General features: G+C 48.1%; 1 protein-coding gene across 3 annotated transcripts in view; it reads left to right on the top strand.

Annotated features, from left to right (window-relative positions):
* ALDH9A1 (aldehyde dehydrogenase 9 family member A1) overlaps positions 1 to 16,995 on the top strand; it is a 309,783-nt gene that overhangs the window by 160,301 nt on the left and 132,487 nt on the right. For all 3 annotated transcript variants that reach the window (XM_030205969.1, XM_030205968.1, XM_030205967.1), the window contains exon 6: positions 11,514 to 11,710. In XM_030205969.1, coding sequence (XP_030061829.1) covers positions 11,514 to 11,710 — 197 coding nt within the window. The remainder of the gene's footprint in view (positions 1 to 11,513; positions 11,711 to 16,995) is intronic.

Here is a 16,995-nt window from a genome sequence, read left to right as displayed (position 1 = left end):
ATGCATCACATCTATCGAATTAAGAAATGAACAATACTTCTTCCACATAATCTTATTCAAACTGTACGAATTTTACCACTCCAGTTATATTTAAGTGTACTTCTACCCTTATCCTACTCTGCATTGCTCACTAGAAGCTGTAGTCCCATCCCTGGAGACTTATCAGCCTCTTTGGGATTACTTCTCTCTATATGCTACTATATATTCGTCCCAGATTTGTATTCTCTTTTCCGGAACCTTATCAGCTTCCTTGCACCTACTGTTACTCTATTTTCCACTCTGTATATATTCCCGGATTTGGTACTCTCCTCTCCAGAACCTGTAAGCCACATTGATACAAATGTAATAAATAAAAATACAAAAGAACGCAATGAGGGAGGCAAGATGGCGTCTGAATAGGACGTGTTTGAAACAGCTCCTCACTTAACTCCCTCTTTCTGGTTTTTTTTTCCTTAAAAAAATACATTTCCGTGCCCAAGAGAAGGGGCAAACAGAGGGCTTACCCTGCTCCCTCTGCAAGACAGGAATTGGGACCGATGGACCGTTTCACTGTTCCCAGAGTAGAATTGACTGGGCAACAACCCTTGCTGCAGGAGGGATCGATGAGAGGAGAACCGGCCTGAGGGAGAGACCAATCTGAGCCCAGAGGAACGGAGTCCTCCTTCGATGCCGGCAATGCCGGCAGACCAGAGCCCTGGATTGACTAGACCCGATGAGGAGATGTCTGATCTGGGAGCAGGGGCAGACTCTGCTAGCAGAACGCCGAGTGCAGCAGTGCTGGTGGTTACTGCTGAGAATACCGAAGGAGCAGGAGTTGAATCACAGGAGAGCAAGACTGGCTCTAAGAAAGGAGCTCAGGAAGAGGTAACATTGAAATTATTTCCTAAAAAAAACAGAGAAAATAACCCTAGAAAAAATTTGGGATGCTTTGGAATGTTTAGAAGATTCTTTAACCCAGAAATTATCTCCAATAGTTAAAGTTACTCAATCAAATCAAGCTAAAATAGCAGACTTGGAAAAACAGTTGGAACAAACTAAAACTTTTGAACAAACAATTATACTTGAAACAAATCAAATTAAAGAGAGTCAAATGACTTTAATAAAAGAAAATGTATATTTACATAGGAAAATAGAAACTTTAGAAAATTTACAAAGGATGAAAACATTGAGATTTACAAGTTTTCCTAAAGTTCCAGCAGTGGCTCCTTTAATAACATTTAAAAGATACCTTTCTGAAGTATTAAAAATTACTGAACAATTGTTTCTACCTGTAGCAAGGATTTATTATTTGGCTCCCTATGTTAAGAAACCAAGTGAGCGCATAATACCATCTATGGAAACCCCATTTGAGGAGCTAAATTTGAATTTATCACAAACAATTGAAGATGAACTATGTGGAGTACAACCTGCTACATTAATTATAGACTTTGTTCTACAGCCGGATCAGGACTGGATCTTGAAAACTTTCTTTAAACATAGACATGAATGAAGTCTTTCTGAATTGCAAAATCAAAGTATTTCCTGATATTGCTAGACAAACTCAGAAAAGATGTCAATCTTTTTTGAAACTTCATGATCGTTTATTGTCACAGGGGGGAATTTTCTGGCTTAATTTTCCTTGTAAATGTGTTGTTAAATTTCAATCTATTAAATATGTTTTCTTTGAGAGTGATCAATTAGCAAAATTCCTGGACTCCAGACAAGAACCAGCCGTAAACTCTCTGGTGCTTCCTCCATTAGTATCTACTCCGTGATAGGATAAGTGGGAATATGTTCTATTCATTTTTTCCTGTGTTAACCAATTTTTGAATAGTGCCTTGCCTATAATTGTGGACTTTAGCAGTAATTATCATCATTTAATAGATTTTCTTTATAAAATATTTTCTTGTATGGTATGGTAATACTCCTTTTCTGTACAAGTGTTTCTTGTAAAATTCATTAAAATTACAAATTAAAAAATTAAAAAAAAAAAAGAACGCAATGAGAGGATCACAGAAAAGATTATCAGATTAAACTCAAAGAAACGAAGAGGGAAATATGGCTAGCGAAAGCGCGAGCGGAAGAAAAAATGGCTAAAGATGTAAAGAGAGGTGATAAGGCCTTTTTCAGATATATTGGAGAAAGGAGAAGAGATAGGAATGGAATTGTGAGACTGAAAGATAATGCGAATGGCTATATGGAGAGTGATGAAGATAAAGCGAACGTGTAAACAATTATTTCTCTTCGACTGCTGAGGGAACATCTGGGAATGGAGTGGATATTGAGCTGTTTACGGAAGAAAGAGTTTATAAACAGCTTGAGAATCTGAAGGTGGGCAAAGCTATGGGGCCGGGTGGGATACATCCCAGGATACTGAGGGAGCTCAGGTAGGTCCTGGCGGGACCTCTTAAAGATTTATTTAATAGACCTCTAGAGACTGGAGAGGTTCCGCGGGACTGGAGACGGGCTTATGTGGTCCCTCTTCACAAAAGTGGAGACAGGGAAGACGTGGGAAACTACAGACCGGTAAGTCTCACGTTGGTGGTAGGAAAAATAATGGAGTCGGTCTTGAATGCAAAAATTATAGGGACTGGCTTATGAACCTCAACATGTATACGCTGGAAGAGAGGAGGGAGAGAGGAGACATGATAGAATGTTTAAATATCTCAAGGGCATTTATGTACAGGAAAAGAGCCTTTTTCAAATGGAGAGCTCTGGAATGAGGGGGCACACGAAAAGGTTGAGAGGGAATAGGCTTAGGAGCAACCTGAGGGAGTATTATTTCACAGAAAGGGTGGTGGAGGCGTGGATTGATCTCCTGGTGGAGGTGGTGGAGTCGAGGTCTGTTCCAGAGTTTAAAAATGCATGGGATAAGCATGTGGGATCGCTTAGAAACAGGAAGAATTAGGGGTTACAGAGGATGGGCAGACTGGATGGGTCATATGGCCTTTATCTGCCTTCATGTTTCTATGAGTCGCTGCTGAAAGAAAGGATAGCTAACTTTATAGAAGCCAGTGGGTTACAGAACCCGAGGCAACTTGGCTTTACCAAAGGAAAATCCTGCCAAACAAATCTTATTGACTTCTTTGACTGGGTGACCAAAGAACTGGATGAAGGACGTGCGCTAGATGTAATCTACTTGGACTTCAGCAAAGCCTTTGATACGGTCCCCCACAGAAGACTCATGAATAAGCTGAAAGGGTTGAATTTAGGACAGAGAGTGGTGAACTGGATAAGAAACTGGTTGACCGACAGGTGGCAGAGGGTGGTGGTAAATAAATTCTGCTTGGAGGAAAGGAAGGTGAGTAGTGGAGTTCCTCAGGGGTCGGTGCTGGGGCCTATTCTGTTTAATATATTTGTGGGAGATATTGCTGAAGGGTTGGAAGGAAAGGTGTGCCTTTTTATGGATGACACAAAAATAGCCAATAGAGTGGATACTCTGGAGGGAGTAGAAACGATGAGAAGGGATCTCCGAACATTAGAAAAATGGTCAAGGGTCTCACACTAGCTATGTATATAAGAGATTTGCCACTCACACTGTTAATCACCTGTCATGCATCCAACATACAATGGTGGAGAAGAAAGCCTCAGTAACGCCACCCAGCCAGCCCGACACTGCGGACTATAAGGCGTGGGTCCGGCGCACTATCATCTGGCTTGAAAAAAAACTCCATACCACTTGCTACCACTAAGGCTGTAATCCTACGAAGTGTGGGTAGATGCGGAGTATCTAACTCCCCTCAACTCCTCGGGTAACAGTCGTGTGTGTGCATCTAAACAATACAGAATTACTTTAGATCAGTTATTTGCTGTCCTGCTCATCCAGTCACTATCTTATATATAATCAGTCTTCTCAGCCCCGGTGTTCCCGCCAGAAACCACTTAGCTTTTAGTCCAGTCTCTATAATGTTCTGTTATCATCGGTGCCACCAGCTGATCAGCCCACAGGGAGCCCCCGTTTCGCTACTGCTGCATCAGGGGTTTTCCAGTTTTATCCAAATATTTAATCCTGTTTCCATATCATCATGCTGATCAATCCATAGACTGGTGGGGTTGTGTCCATCTACCAGCAGGTGGAGATAGAGAGCAATCCTTTTGCCTCCCTATATGTGGTCATGTGCTGCCGGAAACTCCTCAGTATGTTCTCTATCTCAGCAGGTGGTGGTCACACACAGCAGCAGCTCTGGCTAGGCCTCCAAGCCTAATTTTTAGGTTTTGTTGAGTGCCTGGGGTTGAGGGCTCTTCTTGAGCAAGTGCAAACCTGGTGGCGCCAGGTCCCTCCTTTTCTCCCCCCTCCCGCTGGCTCCGTTAAAAAAAAAAATAAAAAAAATTTTGGACGTCCTTAAAGGCGTTTATTTCGACGTTTATTGCAGCTACTCACTGGGACACCAGGTCGTTACAGCTCGGAGCGAGAAGCAGGTAATTTTTACCTTTTTATAGCGGGCAGGGGGTTTCCCCGATCGATCTCCACGTGGCCTATGGTGTCGGAGGTCGAGGGCGCGAAGAATCGCTCCCCGGACCGCGTGTGCGCTTCTAGCGGGGATGCGGGGGTCTTAAAGTCTGATTCGCCCTTGTTGGGTGTCAGTTCGGAGGCCGGTCAGTGTCCCGGGTCTTCCTCCGGTGCGGCGGTTTTTCCCGCCATAAACGCCCATCCCCCGCTGCTCGCCTCCGCCATCTTGGCCGGCCACTCTGCTCGGACGGCTTCTTCTTGGACCGCCCTTGAGCTGGGAGACGTTCATGCCATGGCCGCCCTTGATTTGGGCGACGGCAAAAAAGCGGCTAAAGTTAAGCGCCGTTCTTCCCACGCGGCTCCTTCGCGGAGTGTCGCGCTGGACGCCATCTTGGATGCGCAGCATGTTTCTCCCCCGCTCTTACGAGCGCCGGTTGAGGATGCGTCTAGGGCTGTGGCCCACGCTGCTGAAGTGCACAGTCTGGGGGGTTTCTCCCTCGAGTTTATTTTGCTGCTGCATCAGGCCTTCCTTATGCAGAACGCTGCCCCTTCTCCCTTGTCCGATAAAGGGGTTGAGGCCCCCGGAAGTAAACGCCGTCGGGTGGATTCCCAGGCCTTAGAGGATGCTGTTTCCTCTGATGTAGATGAGGGCAGCGTATCTGAGTTCTCCCAACAGTCCTTTGGGGATTCCTTGGAGGAGACGGATTCCCGCTCGGATGGAGCGGATGACCCCTCTGCAGCACGGATCTTTCGCTCAGAGGATTTGCCCAACCTGTTAATGCAGGCCATGAGCATTTTAAAGATTTCCTCTCCGGAGGACGTCTCTCCCTCAGCCCCTGTTGGCTCCGCCATTATGCTGGGGACGAAGCGCCCGCCTAGAACCTTCCACGTGCATGATGCCATGCACACCTTAATTTCGGCTCAATGGGATGTCCCGGAAGCGAGCCTCAAAGTGGCTAGGGCTATGTCCCGCCTCTATCCTTTGCCTGAAAGTGAACGTGAGGCCTTTCTTTGGCCTACCGTGGATTCTTTAATCACTGCGGTGACTAAGAAAACGGCGTTGCCGGTGGAAGGTGGCACGGCCCTAAAGGACGCCCAAGACAGAAGATTGGAGGCGGCCTTAAGGTCGTCCTTCGAGGCGGCTGCCTTAAGTTTGCAGGCCTCAGTTTGCGGCTCCTATGTGGCCAGGGCGTGCCTGACGATTGTGCAGCGGGCTTCCCCCTCGGATCCTTCCTTGAGGGCTGATTGGCCGGCCCTGGAATCGGGCTTGGCTTATTTGGCAGACTTACTGTATGATGTCTTGAGAGCCTCGGCTAAAGGTATGGCTCAGACAGTCTCTGCGCGGCGGTGGCTTTGGCTGAAACATTGGTCTGCTGACCACGCCTCTAAGTCCCGCCTGGCTAAGTTGCCTTTTAAAGGCAAGCTGCTCTTTGGGGTCGAGCTGGACAAAATAGTGACCGATCTCGGCACGTCTAAGGGCAAGAGGTTACCAGAGGTCAGGGCTCGGGCCAGTGCTCGCCCCGGTATCTCCAGAGGACGGTTTCAGGAAGCCCGTCGGTACCACCCGGGCAAGTCGGGCTCCTCTGCCCCCTCTTCCTTCAAGAGGAACTTCTCCCCCAAGCAGCATTCCTTTCACAGAGACCGCCGTCCCGGAGGTGCGCCCTCCGGTCCTCCCCCAGGGTCTCGTACCCAATGACGGGGTTGTGGTCCATGGCCCAGTGCAGATTGGAGGACGCCTGTCCTCGTTTCTGGGCGAGTGGACCAGAGTAACTTCAGACGCTTGGGTGCTGGAAGTCATCAGAGACGGCTACAAGCTAGAGTTCTGCCGACCCTTAAGAGACGGGTTTGTACTCTCTCCCTGCAAGTCTCCGGTCAAAGCTGTGGCAGTGCAGCAGACCTTGGACAATCTGATCCGCCTGCGTGCGGTCATTCCGGTGCCAGAAAATCAGCTTGGCAAGGGACGTTACTCCATTTACTTTGTGGTACCAAAGAAAGGAGGTTCTGTACGGCCTATCCTCGACCTCAAAGGGGTCAATCGGGCCTTGAAAGTTCGGCACTTTCGCATGGAGACTCTCCGCTCTGTTATAGCGGCAGTGAAGGCAGGGGAGTTCCTGGCATCCTTGGACATCAAGGAAGCGTACTTGCATATTCCCATCTGGCCTCCTCATCAACGCTTTCTGCGTTTTGCAGTCCTGGGCCGACACTTCCAGTTCAGAGCCCTCCCGTTCGGGTTGGCTACTGCTCCGCGGACCTTCTCCAAAGTAATGGTGGTCATCGCGGCCTTCCTGAGAAAGGAAGGAGTACAAGTCCATCCTTATCTGGACGACTGGTTGATCCGAGCCCCCTCTTATGCAGAGTGCGGCAAAGCTGTGGACCGGGTGATTGCTCTTTTGAGCTCCCTGGGGTGGATCATCAACTGGAAGAAAAGCCAGCTGCGCTCGACTCAGTCCCTGGAGTATCTGGGAGTTCGATTCGACACCCAATTAGGCAGAGTGTTCCTGCCGGACAATCGGATTGTCAAACTTCAGGCTCAGGTGGACCAGTTCCGAGTAGCCTCTCCACTCCGGGCTTGGGACTATGTGCAGCTGTTGGGCTCTATGACGGCCACGATGGAAGTAGTGCCCTGGGCCAGGGCTCATATGAGACCACTACAACACTCTCTGCTGCAGCGCTGGACTCCGGTGTCGGAGGATTATGCTGTGCGCCTTCCCTTGGACCCAGCAGTGCGCAAGGCGCTGAGCTGGTGGCTGCAGACAGACAAGTTGTCTGTCTTGTGACCCCGGAGTGGATTATCGTCACGACGGACGCCTCTTTGACGGGCTGGGGAGCCCACTGCTTGGGAAGGACAGCGCAGGGGCTCTGGTCTCCTGCAGAGGCAAAGTGGTCTATCAACCTCCTGGAACTCAGAGCCATTCGGTTGGCGCTTTTGGAGTTCCTCCCGGTACTGGCGTTGAAGCCAGTACGGGTCCTGTCGGACAATGCCACGGCTGTGGCCTATGTCAACCGCCAGGGAGGTACCAAGAGCACCCCTCTAGCCAAGGAGGCCATGAATCTATGCCAGTGGGCGGAAGCGAACCTGGAACAGCTGTCAGCGGCCCACATTGCCGGAGTCATGAATGTCAAGGCGGACTTTCTCAGTCGCCATACCTTGGATCCCGGAGAGTGGCAGCTATCTGCTCAGGCGTTCTTGGACATCACAAAGCGCAGGGGCCAGCCGAGCCTAGATCTGATGGCGTCACCGGCCAATTGCCAAGTGCCGCGCTTTTTCAGCAGAGGACGGGACCCTCGATCCCTGGGAGTAGATACTCTTCTCCAACAGTGGCCGACACAGGAGCTTCTCTATGTGTTCCCGCCCTGGCCCATGTTGGGCAGGGTGCTAGACCGGGTGGCAAAGCATCCGGGCCGGATAATCCTGGTGGGTCCGGACTGGCCCAGACGTCCCTGGTATGCGGACTTGATCAGGCTCTCAGTGGACGATCCTCTGCGGCTGCCAGTGGAGCAGGGCCTGTTGCATCAGGGTCCCGTGGTGATGGAGGATCCCTCCCCCTTTGGTCTTACGGCCTGGCTATTGAGCGGCAGCGTCTGAGAAAGAAGGGCTTCTCAGACAAGGTCATCGCCACTATGCTAAGAGCGAGGAAGCGCTCTACTTCTACTGCTTACGCCAGGGTTTGGCGTACCTTTGCAGCATGGTGTGAAGCAGGCTCACTTTCTCCCTTCACTGCTCCAATTTCTTCAGTGTTGGCGTTCCTGCAAGAAGGTCTGGAGAAAGGCCTGTCGCTCAGTTCCCTTAAAGTCCAGGTAGCGGCTCTTGCTTGCTTCAGGGGCCGCCTGAAGGGTGCTTCCCTGGCTTCGCAGCCAGATGTGGTGCGCTTTCTCAAGGGAGTTAATCACCTGCGCCCTCCTCTGCTCTCAGTGGTGCCTGTGTGGAATCTCAACCTGGTGCTAAGAGCCTTGCAGAAGCCGCCTTTTGAACCCTTGTCAAGGGCATCTCTGAAAGACCTGACGTTGAAAGCATTCTTTTTGGTGGCTATCACTTCAGCCAGAAGAGTTTCCGAGCTCCAGGCACTCTCATGTCGAGAGCCCTTTCTGCAGTTCACTGAGGCAGGAGTGTCTATTCGCACAGTGCCTTCCTTCCTGCCCAAGGTTGTTTCTCGCTTCCATGTGAATCAGCAGCTCTGTCTCCCTTCCTTTCGTAGGGAGGACTACCCAGAGGAATACTCTGCTCTCAAATATCTGGATGTGAGACGAGTCATCATCAGATACTTGGAAGTGACCAATGATTTCCGGAAGTCGGATCATCTGTTTGTCCTGTTTGCAGGTCCTCGTAAGGGTCTGCAGGCTGCTAAGCCTACAGTGGCAAGATGGGTCAAGGAAGCCATTGCAGCGGCTTATGTGGCCGCGGGGAAGGTGCCGCCTATCCAGCTGAAGGCTCACTCCACTAGAGCTCAGGCGGCCTCGATGGCAGAGGCCGGGTCCGTCTCCTTGGAGGAAATTTGCAAGGCGGCAACTTGGGCATCGGCCCATACCTTCTCCAGGCATTACCGCTTGACTGTGGCTGCTCGGGCGGAGGCCCGGTTTGGAGCTTCAGTGTTGCGGTCAGGGATTTCTATGTCCCGCCCTGGGTGAGTACTGCTTCGGTACATCCCACCAGTCTATGGATTGATCAGCATGATGATATGGAAGGTAAAATTATGTATCATACCTGATAATTTTCTTTCCATTAATCATAGCTGATCAATCCATAGCCCCTCCCAGATATCTGTATTGTTTATATTCTGGTTGCATTTCAGGTTCAGGTTTAGTCTTCAGTTCCTGTTCAGGAGGACTTCGTGTTCAAGTTTTTCAATGGATTCTTCAAGAGTTGAGACGAATTTGTGTTACAGTGAGCTGCTGCATTCCTCTCCCCTCCGTTTTACGGGGCTGGATTGAGACTTAAATTCTGCCGGCGCTCCCTCCCGCTTCGTGCGGCAGTAGGGCAGCTTTGTACCCCTCCTGCTTCGGCGGTGTTAGGGTCAGTCAGCTCCTCCCGCGGTTGCAGGATAAGCCAGATCCCCCCGCATCGGCGGGTGTGGTGTCCCTCCCCCGCTCCGCGGGGATGAGCTGGACGGATTCCCCTCCCCCACTTATGTGGGGATGAGCTGGGTTAATTCCCCTCCCCCGTTTCGGCGGTGGTGAGCTGGGCAGAGTGTCCCTTTGTGGGTGTAATTCTCTAAGTGCTGAGTCCTGCGGATGGAGCTTGGATATCGACATACTGAGGAGTTTCCGGCAGCACATGACCACATATAGGGAGGCAAAAGGATTGCTCTCTATCTCCACCTGCTGGTAGATGGACACAACCCCACCAGTCTATGGATTGATCAGCTATGATTAATGGAAAGAAAATTATCAGGTATGATACATAATTTTACCTTGCTTGTGTTTTGGGATACACACGCATTATATTAATGTATATATACATGCACCCATACTTGCATGCAAGAGAGGTTTGAAAGAATGCAATGAGCTCTGCATTCTTTCCTCATCCAAATGGCAGATGAAACTTAATGTGGACAAATGCAGAGTGATGCACATTGGGAAGAATAATCCAAATCATAGTTACCTGATGCTAGGATCCATCTTAGGAGTCAGTACCCAAGAAAAAGATCCTAGGTGTTATGGTAGACAATACAGTGAAATCTTCTGCCTAGTGTGAGGTGGCGGCAGCTAAAACAGTAAGCAGGATGCTAGGAATTATTAGGAAAGGGATGGTAAATAAGACCAAGAATATTATTATGCCTTTGTATCGCTCCGTGGTGTACCCTCAGTATTGTATTCAGCTCTGGTCTCTGTATCTCAAAGATATAGTGGAATTAGAAAAGGCTCCAAGAAGAGTGACTAAAATGATGAAGGGGGTGGAACTCCTCCTTATATGAGGTAAGGCTAAAGAGGTAGGGGCTCTTCAGTTTGGAAAAGAGTCAGAGGGGGGATTTGATTGGGGTCTACAAAATCCTGAGTGGTGTAGAACGGGAAAAAGTGAATCGATTTTTCACTCATCAAAAAGTACAAAGACCAGGGGACACTAAATAAAATTACATGGAAAAACTTTTAAAACAAATAGGAGGAAATATTTTGCCACTCGTAGAATAGTTAAGCTCTGGAACTTGTTGCCAGAGGATGTGGTAACAGCAGTTAGCATATCTGGGTTTTAAAAAGATTTGGACAAGTTCCTAGAAGAAAAGTCCATATTCTGCTATTGAGATAGATATGAGGGAAGCAGCTGCTTGCCCTGGGACTGATAGCATGGAATGTTGCTACTATTTGGGTGTCTGCCAGGTTCTTGTGACCTGGATTGACCACTGCTGGAAGCAGGATACTGGGCTAGATGGACTATTGTTCTGACCCAGTATGGCTATTATGTTCTTATTAGTTTCTTGTACTTAACTACTATTTCTCAAACTTTTCTTTTATGTTGAAAAGTATGAAATTTGTTAATTTTAAACTCCTGCTCTTATTGGCTTTTGGACTTTTTTTAGGCAGCAGAATGTGAAAAATACAGAACAGTGTGAAGACATCTCCAAGGCTGTATATATTCTGGAAATACCTGTCTATTGTACTTAGCCTAAAGATGAGTTTTACTTCTGTTGAGTATAACTCATTTCCACATTCTTACACAGTACCTCTTAGTTTTTCTTCTGTGCTATACTGGTTACACACAAAAAAAGGTCAATGCTACATCCAAAGACTGATACCTTCTTGGACTCTCTCATCAAATGTATTTCTTCCCCCCCCCCCCCCCCCCATTGGATTTTACTGTACATTTTTAAAGGAAAACAAAAGTAGAGATTTTCAGTGAAGTCTATATTTAAGCTAGCGTGGCCTGTTAATTCTGTTTTGGTTTGGAGTAATGTGAAATGAAGAGTACCTAAGAAGGCCTCAGAAACTCTTTCCACAGTTTAGAAGATTCCCACAGTTCTCAGCATCAGTACTGTGTTATGATATATTTCTAGGAGCCTTGGAAATTCAAAAGAAACTCTCATATTTCTGGATTATGCAAATTTTGTGGTTTTGAATGCTTTGCTAGTGATGGCTGTTTTCTGTCCCTTAGGTAACGCCATGGTGTACAAACCCTCACCCTTCACCCCTATCACGGTGGTTCTACTTGCTGAGATCTTTACTGAAGCTGGTGTACCCACGGGCCTTTTCAATGTGGTTCAAGGGGGTGCTGCCACGGGAGAGTTCCTCTGCCGACACCCAGATGTTGCTAAAGTCTCCTTCACTGGCAGTGTTCCTACAGGGTCCAAGGTAACCATGTGTGGCTGTATGGGAAAAGTGAAGTACACTTTTAGTGGGGCAGGAAGAAAAGGCATTTTTATGCAAGATAGAAATAGGGACAAGAGTGTGTTCCATTTTTTAGCTGAAGGCAAATGCTTACAATACAAAAGGAAGATGAATCAGTGTTGGTGCTGCATGGATTGCTGGGTTCAATTAGTAAGGAGGAAAAGTACATCTTTTACTGAAGACTGTAAACGGGACCGCTGCGCCAGTAGGGGGAGGAAGGAAGTCTCCTCCCCAGGATTAATCCAAGCCCCACAAATTGCCACCAGCAGATACTTTCAAATATTCTTTTCTTTTTCTTTTTGTTTCCAAGTTACAAACAAAAGCTTCAGTCCAGCCCTGGGTTAGGGCTGCCCCAGGCAGGGTAGTGCTGCCCCTCACCCAGCAATCCAAAGTCTCTGACCTTTCTTGAGGGCTGCAATAGTCCCCTTTGGAAATACTTCCTTTTCACAGTACGTATCACAAGCAGTGTTGGCCCAAAGTACGTATCACAAGCAGTGCTGGCCTTTCAGCAAAATTGTGCCCTCCTGTCCAACCAGGGTTTCCAGCTCCCACAGTTCTTACACAACAAACAGGAGCAGCTGGGGAACCAGGCTTATAGCTCTTCCAGTCCTCTGCCCTTCCCCCACCGCAAACAGTTCAAATCAAAACAGGCTTCTTCCTTACAGCAGGTTTTAAATCAAAACTTTTAAACACATAGCTTTCCCCCTTTAGGTGCTACCTTCCTCAGGGCTCTCCAGCTCCCATTCCATCCTCCTTCTGCTTCTTGCTCAGCAGCCTTAACCCCCTCCTCCACCTGCTTCTCACCCCACCCTTCCCTCTACAGGTGGGAGGCATCATGTATTGATTATGGAGCCAGGGAACTGGGCTTCTTCCTTCTCCCTCCCTCTTGTGGTCAGAGTTGGTATATACCCATCTTGTCTATCCCTGGGGCTCCCTTTGCTGGGACGGGCAATGCATTCTGGGAGACGTAGTTCAGGATTTTGTTTCATTTTGTACCTCTGGGCTGTAGCCTTGTCACAAGGCTGGTATGGAAGAAGCACAGGGGGTCTGTAGAGAGAGATTTTTGTGACTCTGTGAAGGATGAATAGCAGCATACACACATTGTTTTAAAAAGAAATTGCTCTCCTGTTTTGTACCGGAGGTTTGTAGTTCACCCACGCCCAAAGGGTTCTGAGCAGATTAACAGTAAAGAAATATTAGGAGTTGAGTATTAATGATCATGAATGGTAGAGATAAAATTACAATGTCATCTAAAAATTTACCGAACATAAAGGTTTTAAGATACTTACAGAAGAGAAAGTATAAGAGGATTGTGTTTAATCTGGAAAGGGATGTCATTCCAAATTTTACTGGTTTGGAAGAGGAAAGAACTATTCAGCGATAGTTTAAAGCCAAATACCCTTAACAGAAGGGAAACCTAACCTATGAAATTTCTTTGAAAGACACTTAAGAAAACAAGTTATGAAATAAATTGAACAAGATTTAACATTTAAAATGTTAAACAATGTAGCCAATCATAAATTAAATGTGTGCCTGAATAGGTAGCCAATGTAGTTCAACCAACAATGGTTTAACTTTAAGTTTGAGCACTAGAGATTTTAATTTAATTCATTTATTTTAATTTAATACAAGCTTTTAAAGCCCTCATCTTATGGCCATACAGAGCGGGTTACAATTTACAGTACAAAAACAAATATACAATTTTAAAACAGTCTATATTTTAAAACTTACACATCTATCATTCCTCCCTCTACATATTTAACTTAGGGTAACAGTGCTTAAAAATCCAAGTTTTCAGTTGCTTTCAAAAAGCCCCGTAGTCATTTAAACCGTTCAGTTCCACTGGAAGTTTATTCCAAAGGGCGGGGACCATACTCCCAAAGCGCTAAGCCTATGTTCTCATCAACCTTAATCCTTTTATTGGAGGAAGTTTCAAGTTACGAATATACTGAGAATACAATTCTCTTGTAGACTTACAAGCTTTCAAATTATTCTTCAAATAGAGTAGTCCAATCCCATGCACCACTTTAAACACTGTGTATCTTAGATATTACAGGTAACCAATGTAACATATAAAGTAGGGGCATTGCTTTATCCCATATTTTCTTGCAGGTAATCGTATGGGCTGCTGTGTTCTGAATTATTAGCAATTTATTGATTTATGTTCTTTAGAGGTCCTAAATGTATAACATTGCAGTAGTTAATGTGACTTAACATTGTTGCTTGCACCACCATGTGGAAATCTCGGGCACAGTTAACATCTTGTGCAAACAGTTGTGATGTTCTATCATCATGGCAGGACCTTTCTTGTGCAGAATCATGTTCAAAATTTGCCAGTGTAGACAACGCAGATTGTGTCCTTTGCTATGAGGCCTATGCAATCTCCTCTGTATGCAAGCAGCAATTCACTTACACAGTGCAGAGCACCGTGTCTTAATCTAGTATTTACTAGTGGACTTTCCCATAGAGGAGTCCCTTTTTCAAATTTGCTTTAGGCCACTTTTACCTAGTGTTTTTGCCCTTCAGTCATTCCTGTGAACTATTTCTTCAGAATGTGCTTTCTATCAGATGGTGTTCACTAGGATCCACTGACCTACAGTTGGAAAACTATCTTCCGGAGTGGATGGATGATTATTTATTTGCATCGTACATGTACATTCTTGGAAAGCATGATAGAATATTTTGGCAAAAGCTATGTTAAAAATGGGTCTGTATTGCACCTACAGTTTCTCTTGCATACCTTGAGTTACACATGGATAAATTTATTAAAAGAAGAAGATTTTATTATTTAGCCTAAGGATAGATTTTGTTTCTATTGAGTAGCCCAGTTCAGCATTCATGTACAGTTACCTGACTTTTTCAGTTTTTTCTTCTGTGCTATGCTGGCCACACAAGAGTCAATTTTTCATCTTAAGGCAGATGCCTTTTAGAACATTTTCATCAGATTCAAGGCTTTATTTCCTTCATAGTTGTATTGTTCTTCACATTAGTTTGTCTGCTGAGCTATACGTCTTGTCTTCATATTCATCAGTTGCAAAACACTGTTCAGGTGCTGACTCTGAAATCCATCATCTGCATGTAATATTAGAGATAAATTATGTGACATCTGCCTGCCAGATGCTGTTTGTTTTCCACCCCTTGTCTTTGCATACTAGTGTTCCCCTAAACTGACATGATTATGAAAAAGGAAGACAGCTGCAGCAAGTTCATCAACCTATGTTGTTCCTCACCCTGTCATTGATATATGATATAGAAGTCAGTTAAAACAAATTCTCCGAGGACAAGCAGGCTGCTTGTTCTCACTGATGGGGTGACGTCCACGGCAGCCCCTCCAATCGGAATCTTCACTAGCAAAATCCTTTGCTAGCCCTCGCGCGCCGATGCGCACCGTGCATGCGCGGCCGTCTTCCCGCCCGAAACCGGCTCGTGCCGGCCAGTCTTCTTTTGTCCGTGCTCGGTACGGTCGTGTTACGCCGTTCGCGCCCCAAAAAGTCGACCTCGCGCGTCTTTTTTGGACTTCGCTAAAAAAACAAATCCTTTCGGAAGGAGACCTTTTCGGTCTGTCCCCTTCCTATATTTCTAGTTTTTGCCCCGTGAAGTTTTCTTTCGTCGTCGGGGTAGGCCCCTTTGAGGCCTCGGTTCAAAGTTTTTCTTCCCCTTTTTGTGGTGCCATCTTCGCCATTACGAGTTTTGATCTCGCCGGCGCAATTTTTCCGCCCATGACATTGAAGTCTCCCAGCGGCTTCAAGAAGTGCACCCAGTGCGCCCGGGTAATCTCACTCACTGATAGTCACGCGTCGTGTCTTCAGTGTCTGGGGGCTGGGCACCGCCCGAAGGCCTGTAGTCTGTGCTCTCTTTTACAAAAGCGGACTCAGGTAGCGAGATTGGCCCAGTGGAACGTTTTGTTCTCGGGCTCTTCGTCGGCATCGGCACCGGGAGTATCGAGTGCATCGACGTCGCCAGCGTCCAGACCTTCATCCTCGGCCGCGATTGCATCGAGTGTATCGAGGCATCGACCCTCTGCATCGGGGCTGAGACATCGGAAGGCGGCGTCGGTGGTACCGGAACCTCCTCGTCTGCTGATGTCGTCGGACGGTGGTGCTTCGTCTGGAGTGCAGGTGAGGGCTGTCCATTCCCCTGCTGGTGGCGGTGAGCCTTCGGGTGGCCCTCCCCCTACCCTGAGGGCTCCTGCGGTACAGCCCCCCCGAGACCGACCTTCTTCGGCCTCGGCTCCGAGGAAGCGACGGCTGGATTCTACGTCCTCCTCGTCGGTGCCGGGAAGCTCCGGTGACATGCTTCGTCCCAAGAAGTCGAAGAAGCATCGACACCGGTCTCCTTCCCGTGTCGAAACCGAGAGCTCTGGGTCGCCGAGGGAGTCGGCACCCAGCAGGCATCGGCACCGAGAGGACCGCTCACCCTCTGTTCAAGAGGTGTCGATGCGCTCCACTATGGACTGCCCGGAACAGCCTCCACGCCCGGAACAGACTCTGAAATCGACACCTGCATCGGCTTCCATGTCTTTCTCCACAGCCGCTCTGAACGAGAGTCTCCGGGCCGTTCTCCCAGAGATCCTGGGAGAGCTGTTGCGCCCTACCCCTCCGGTACCTGGGGTGCTTGCGCCACCGGTACCGTCGAGTGAGGCGCCGGCTGGCCCCTTGCCCGGGGTGAGGTCTCCGACAAGCGGTACCGACTGCGGTCGCCTCCCAGGAAGGCTCCCCGACGACGTCGGCGGAGGGAGCTTCGCCGGTGCGGGCGAGGGAGTCTACCTCTCGACGCTCCCACCGTGGCCGTGGTTCCACGGAGTCGAGCCGGGCACGGCTTCAGACACAGGTTCGTGAACTTGTGTCTGATACCGATGGTGAGGCCTCGTGGGAAGAGGAGGAGGACATCAGATATTTCTCTGACGAGGAGTCTGATGGTCTTCCTTCTGATCCCACTCCCTCTCCTGAAAGGCAGCTTTCTCCTCCCGAGAGTCTGTCTTTCACTTCCTTTGTCCGGGAGATGTCTACAGCCATCCCCTTCCCGGTGGTTGTGGAGGATGAGCCCAGGGCTGAAATGTTTGAGCTCCTGGACTATCCTTCTCCACCTAAGGAAGCGTCCACAGTACCCATGCATCATGTCCTCAAAAAGACATTGCTGGCGAACTGGACCAAGCCATTAAGTAATCCCCACATTCCCAAGAAGATCGAGTCCCAGTACCGGATCCATGGGGACCCAGAGCTGATGCGCACTCAGTTGCCTCACGACTC

Source organism: Microcaecilia unicolor, chromosome 6, assembly GCF_901765095.1.
Source record: "Microcaecilia unicolor chromosome 6, aMicUni1.1, whole genome shotgun sequence".
Lineage (NCBI taxonomy): Eukaryota > Metazoa > Chordata > Amphibia > Gymnophiona > Siphonopidae > Microcaecilia > Microcaecilia unicolor.
The sequence above is the reverse complement of the archived record's forward strand: the minus strand, read 5'-3'. Positions and strand labels throughout refer to the sequence as shown.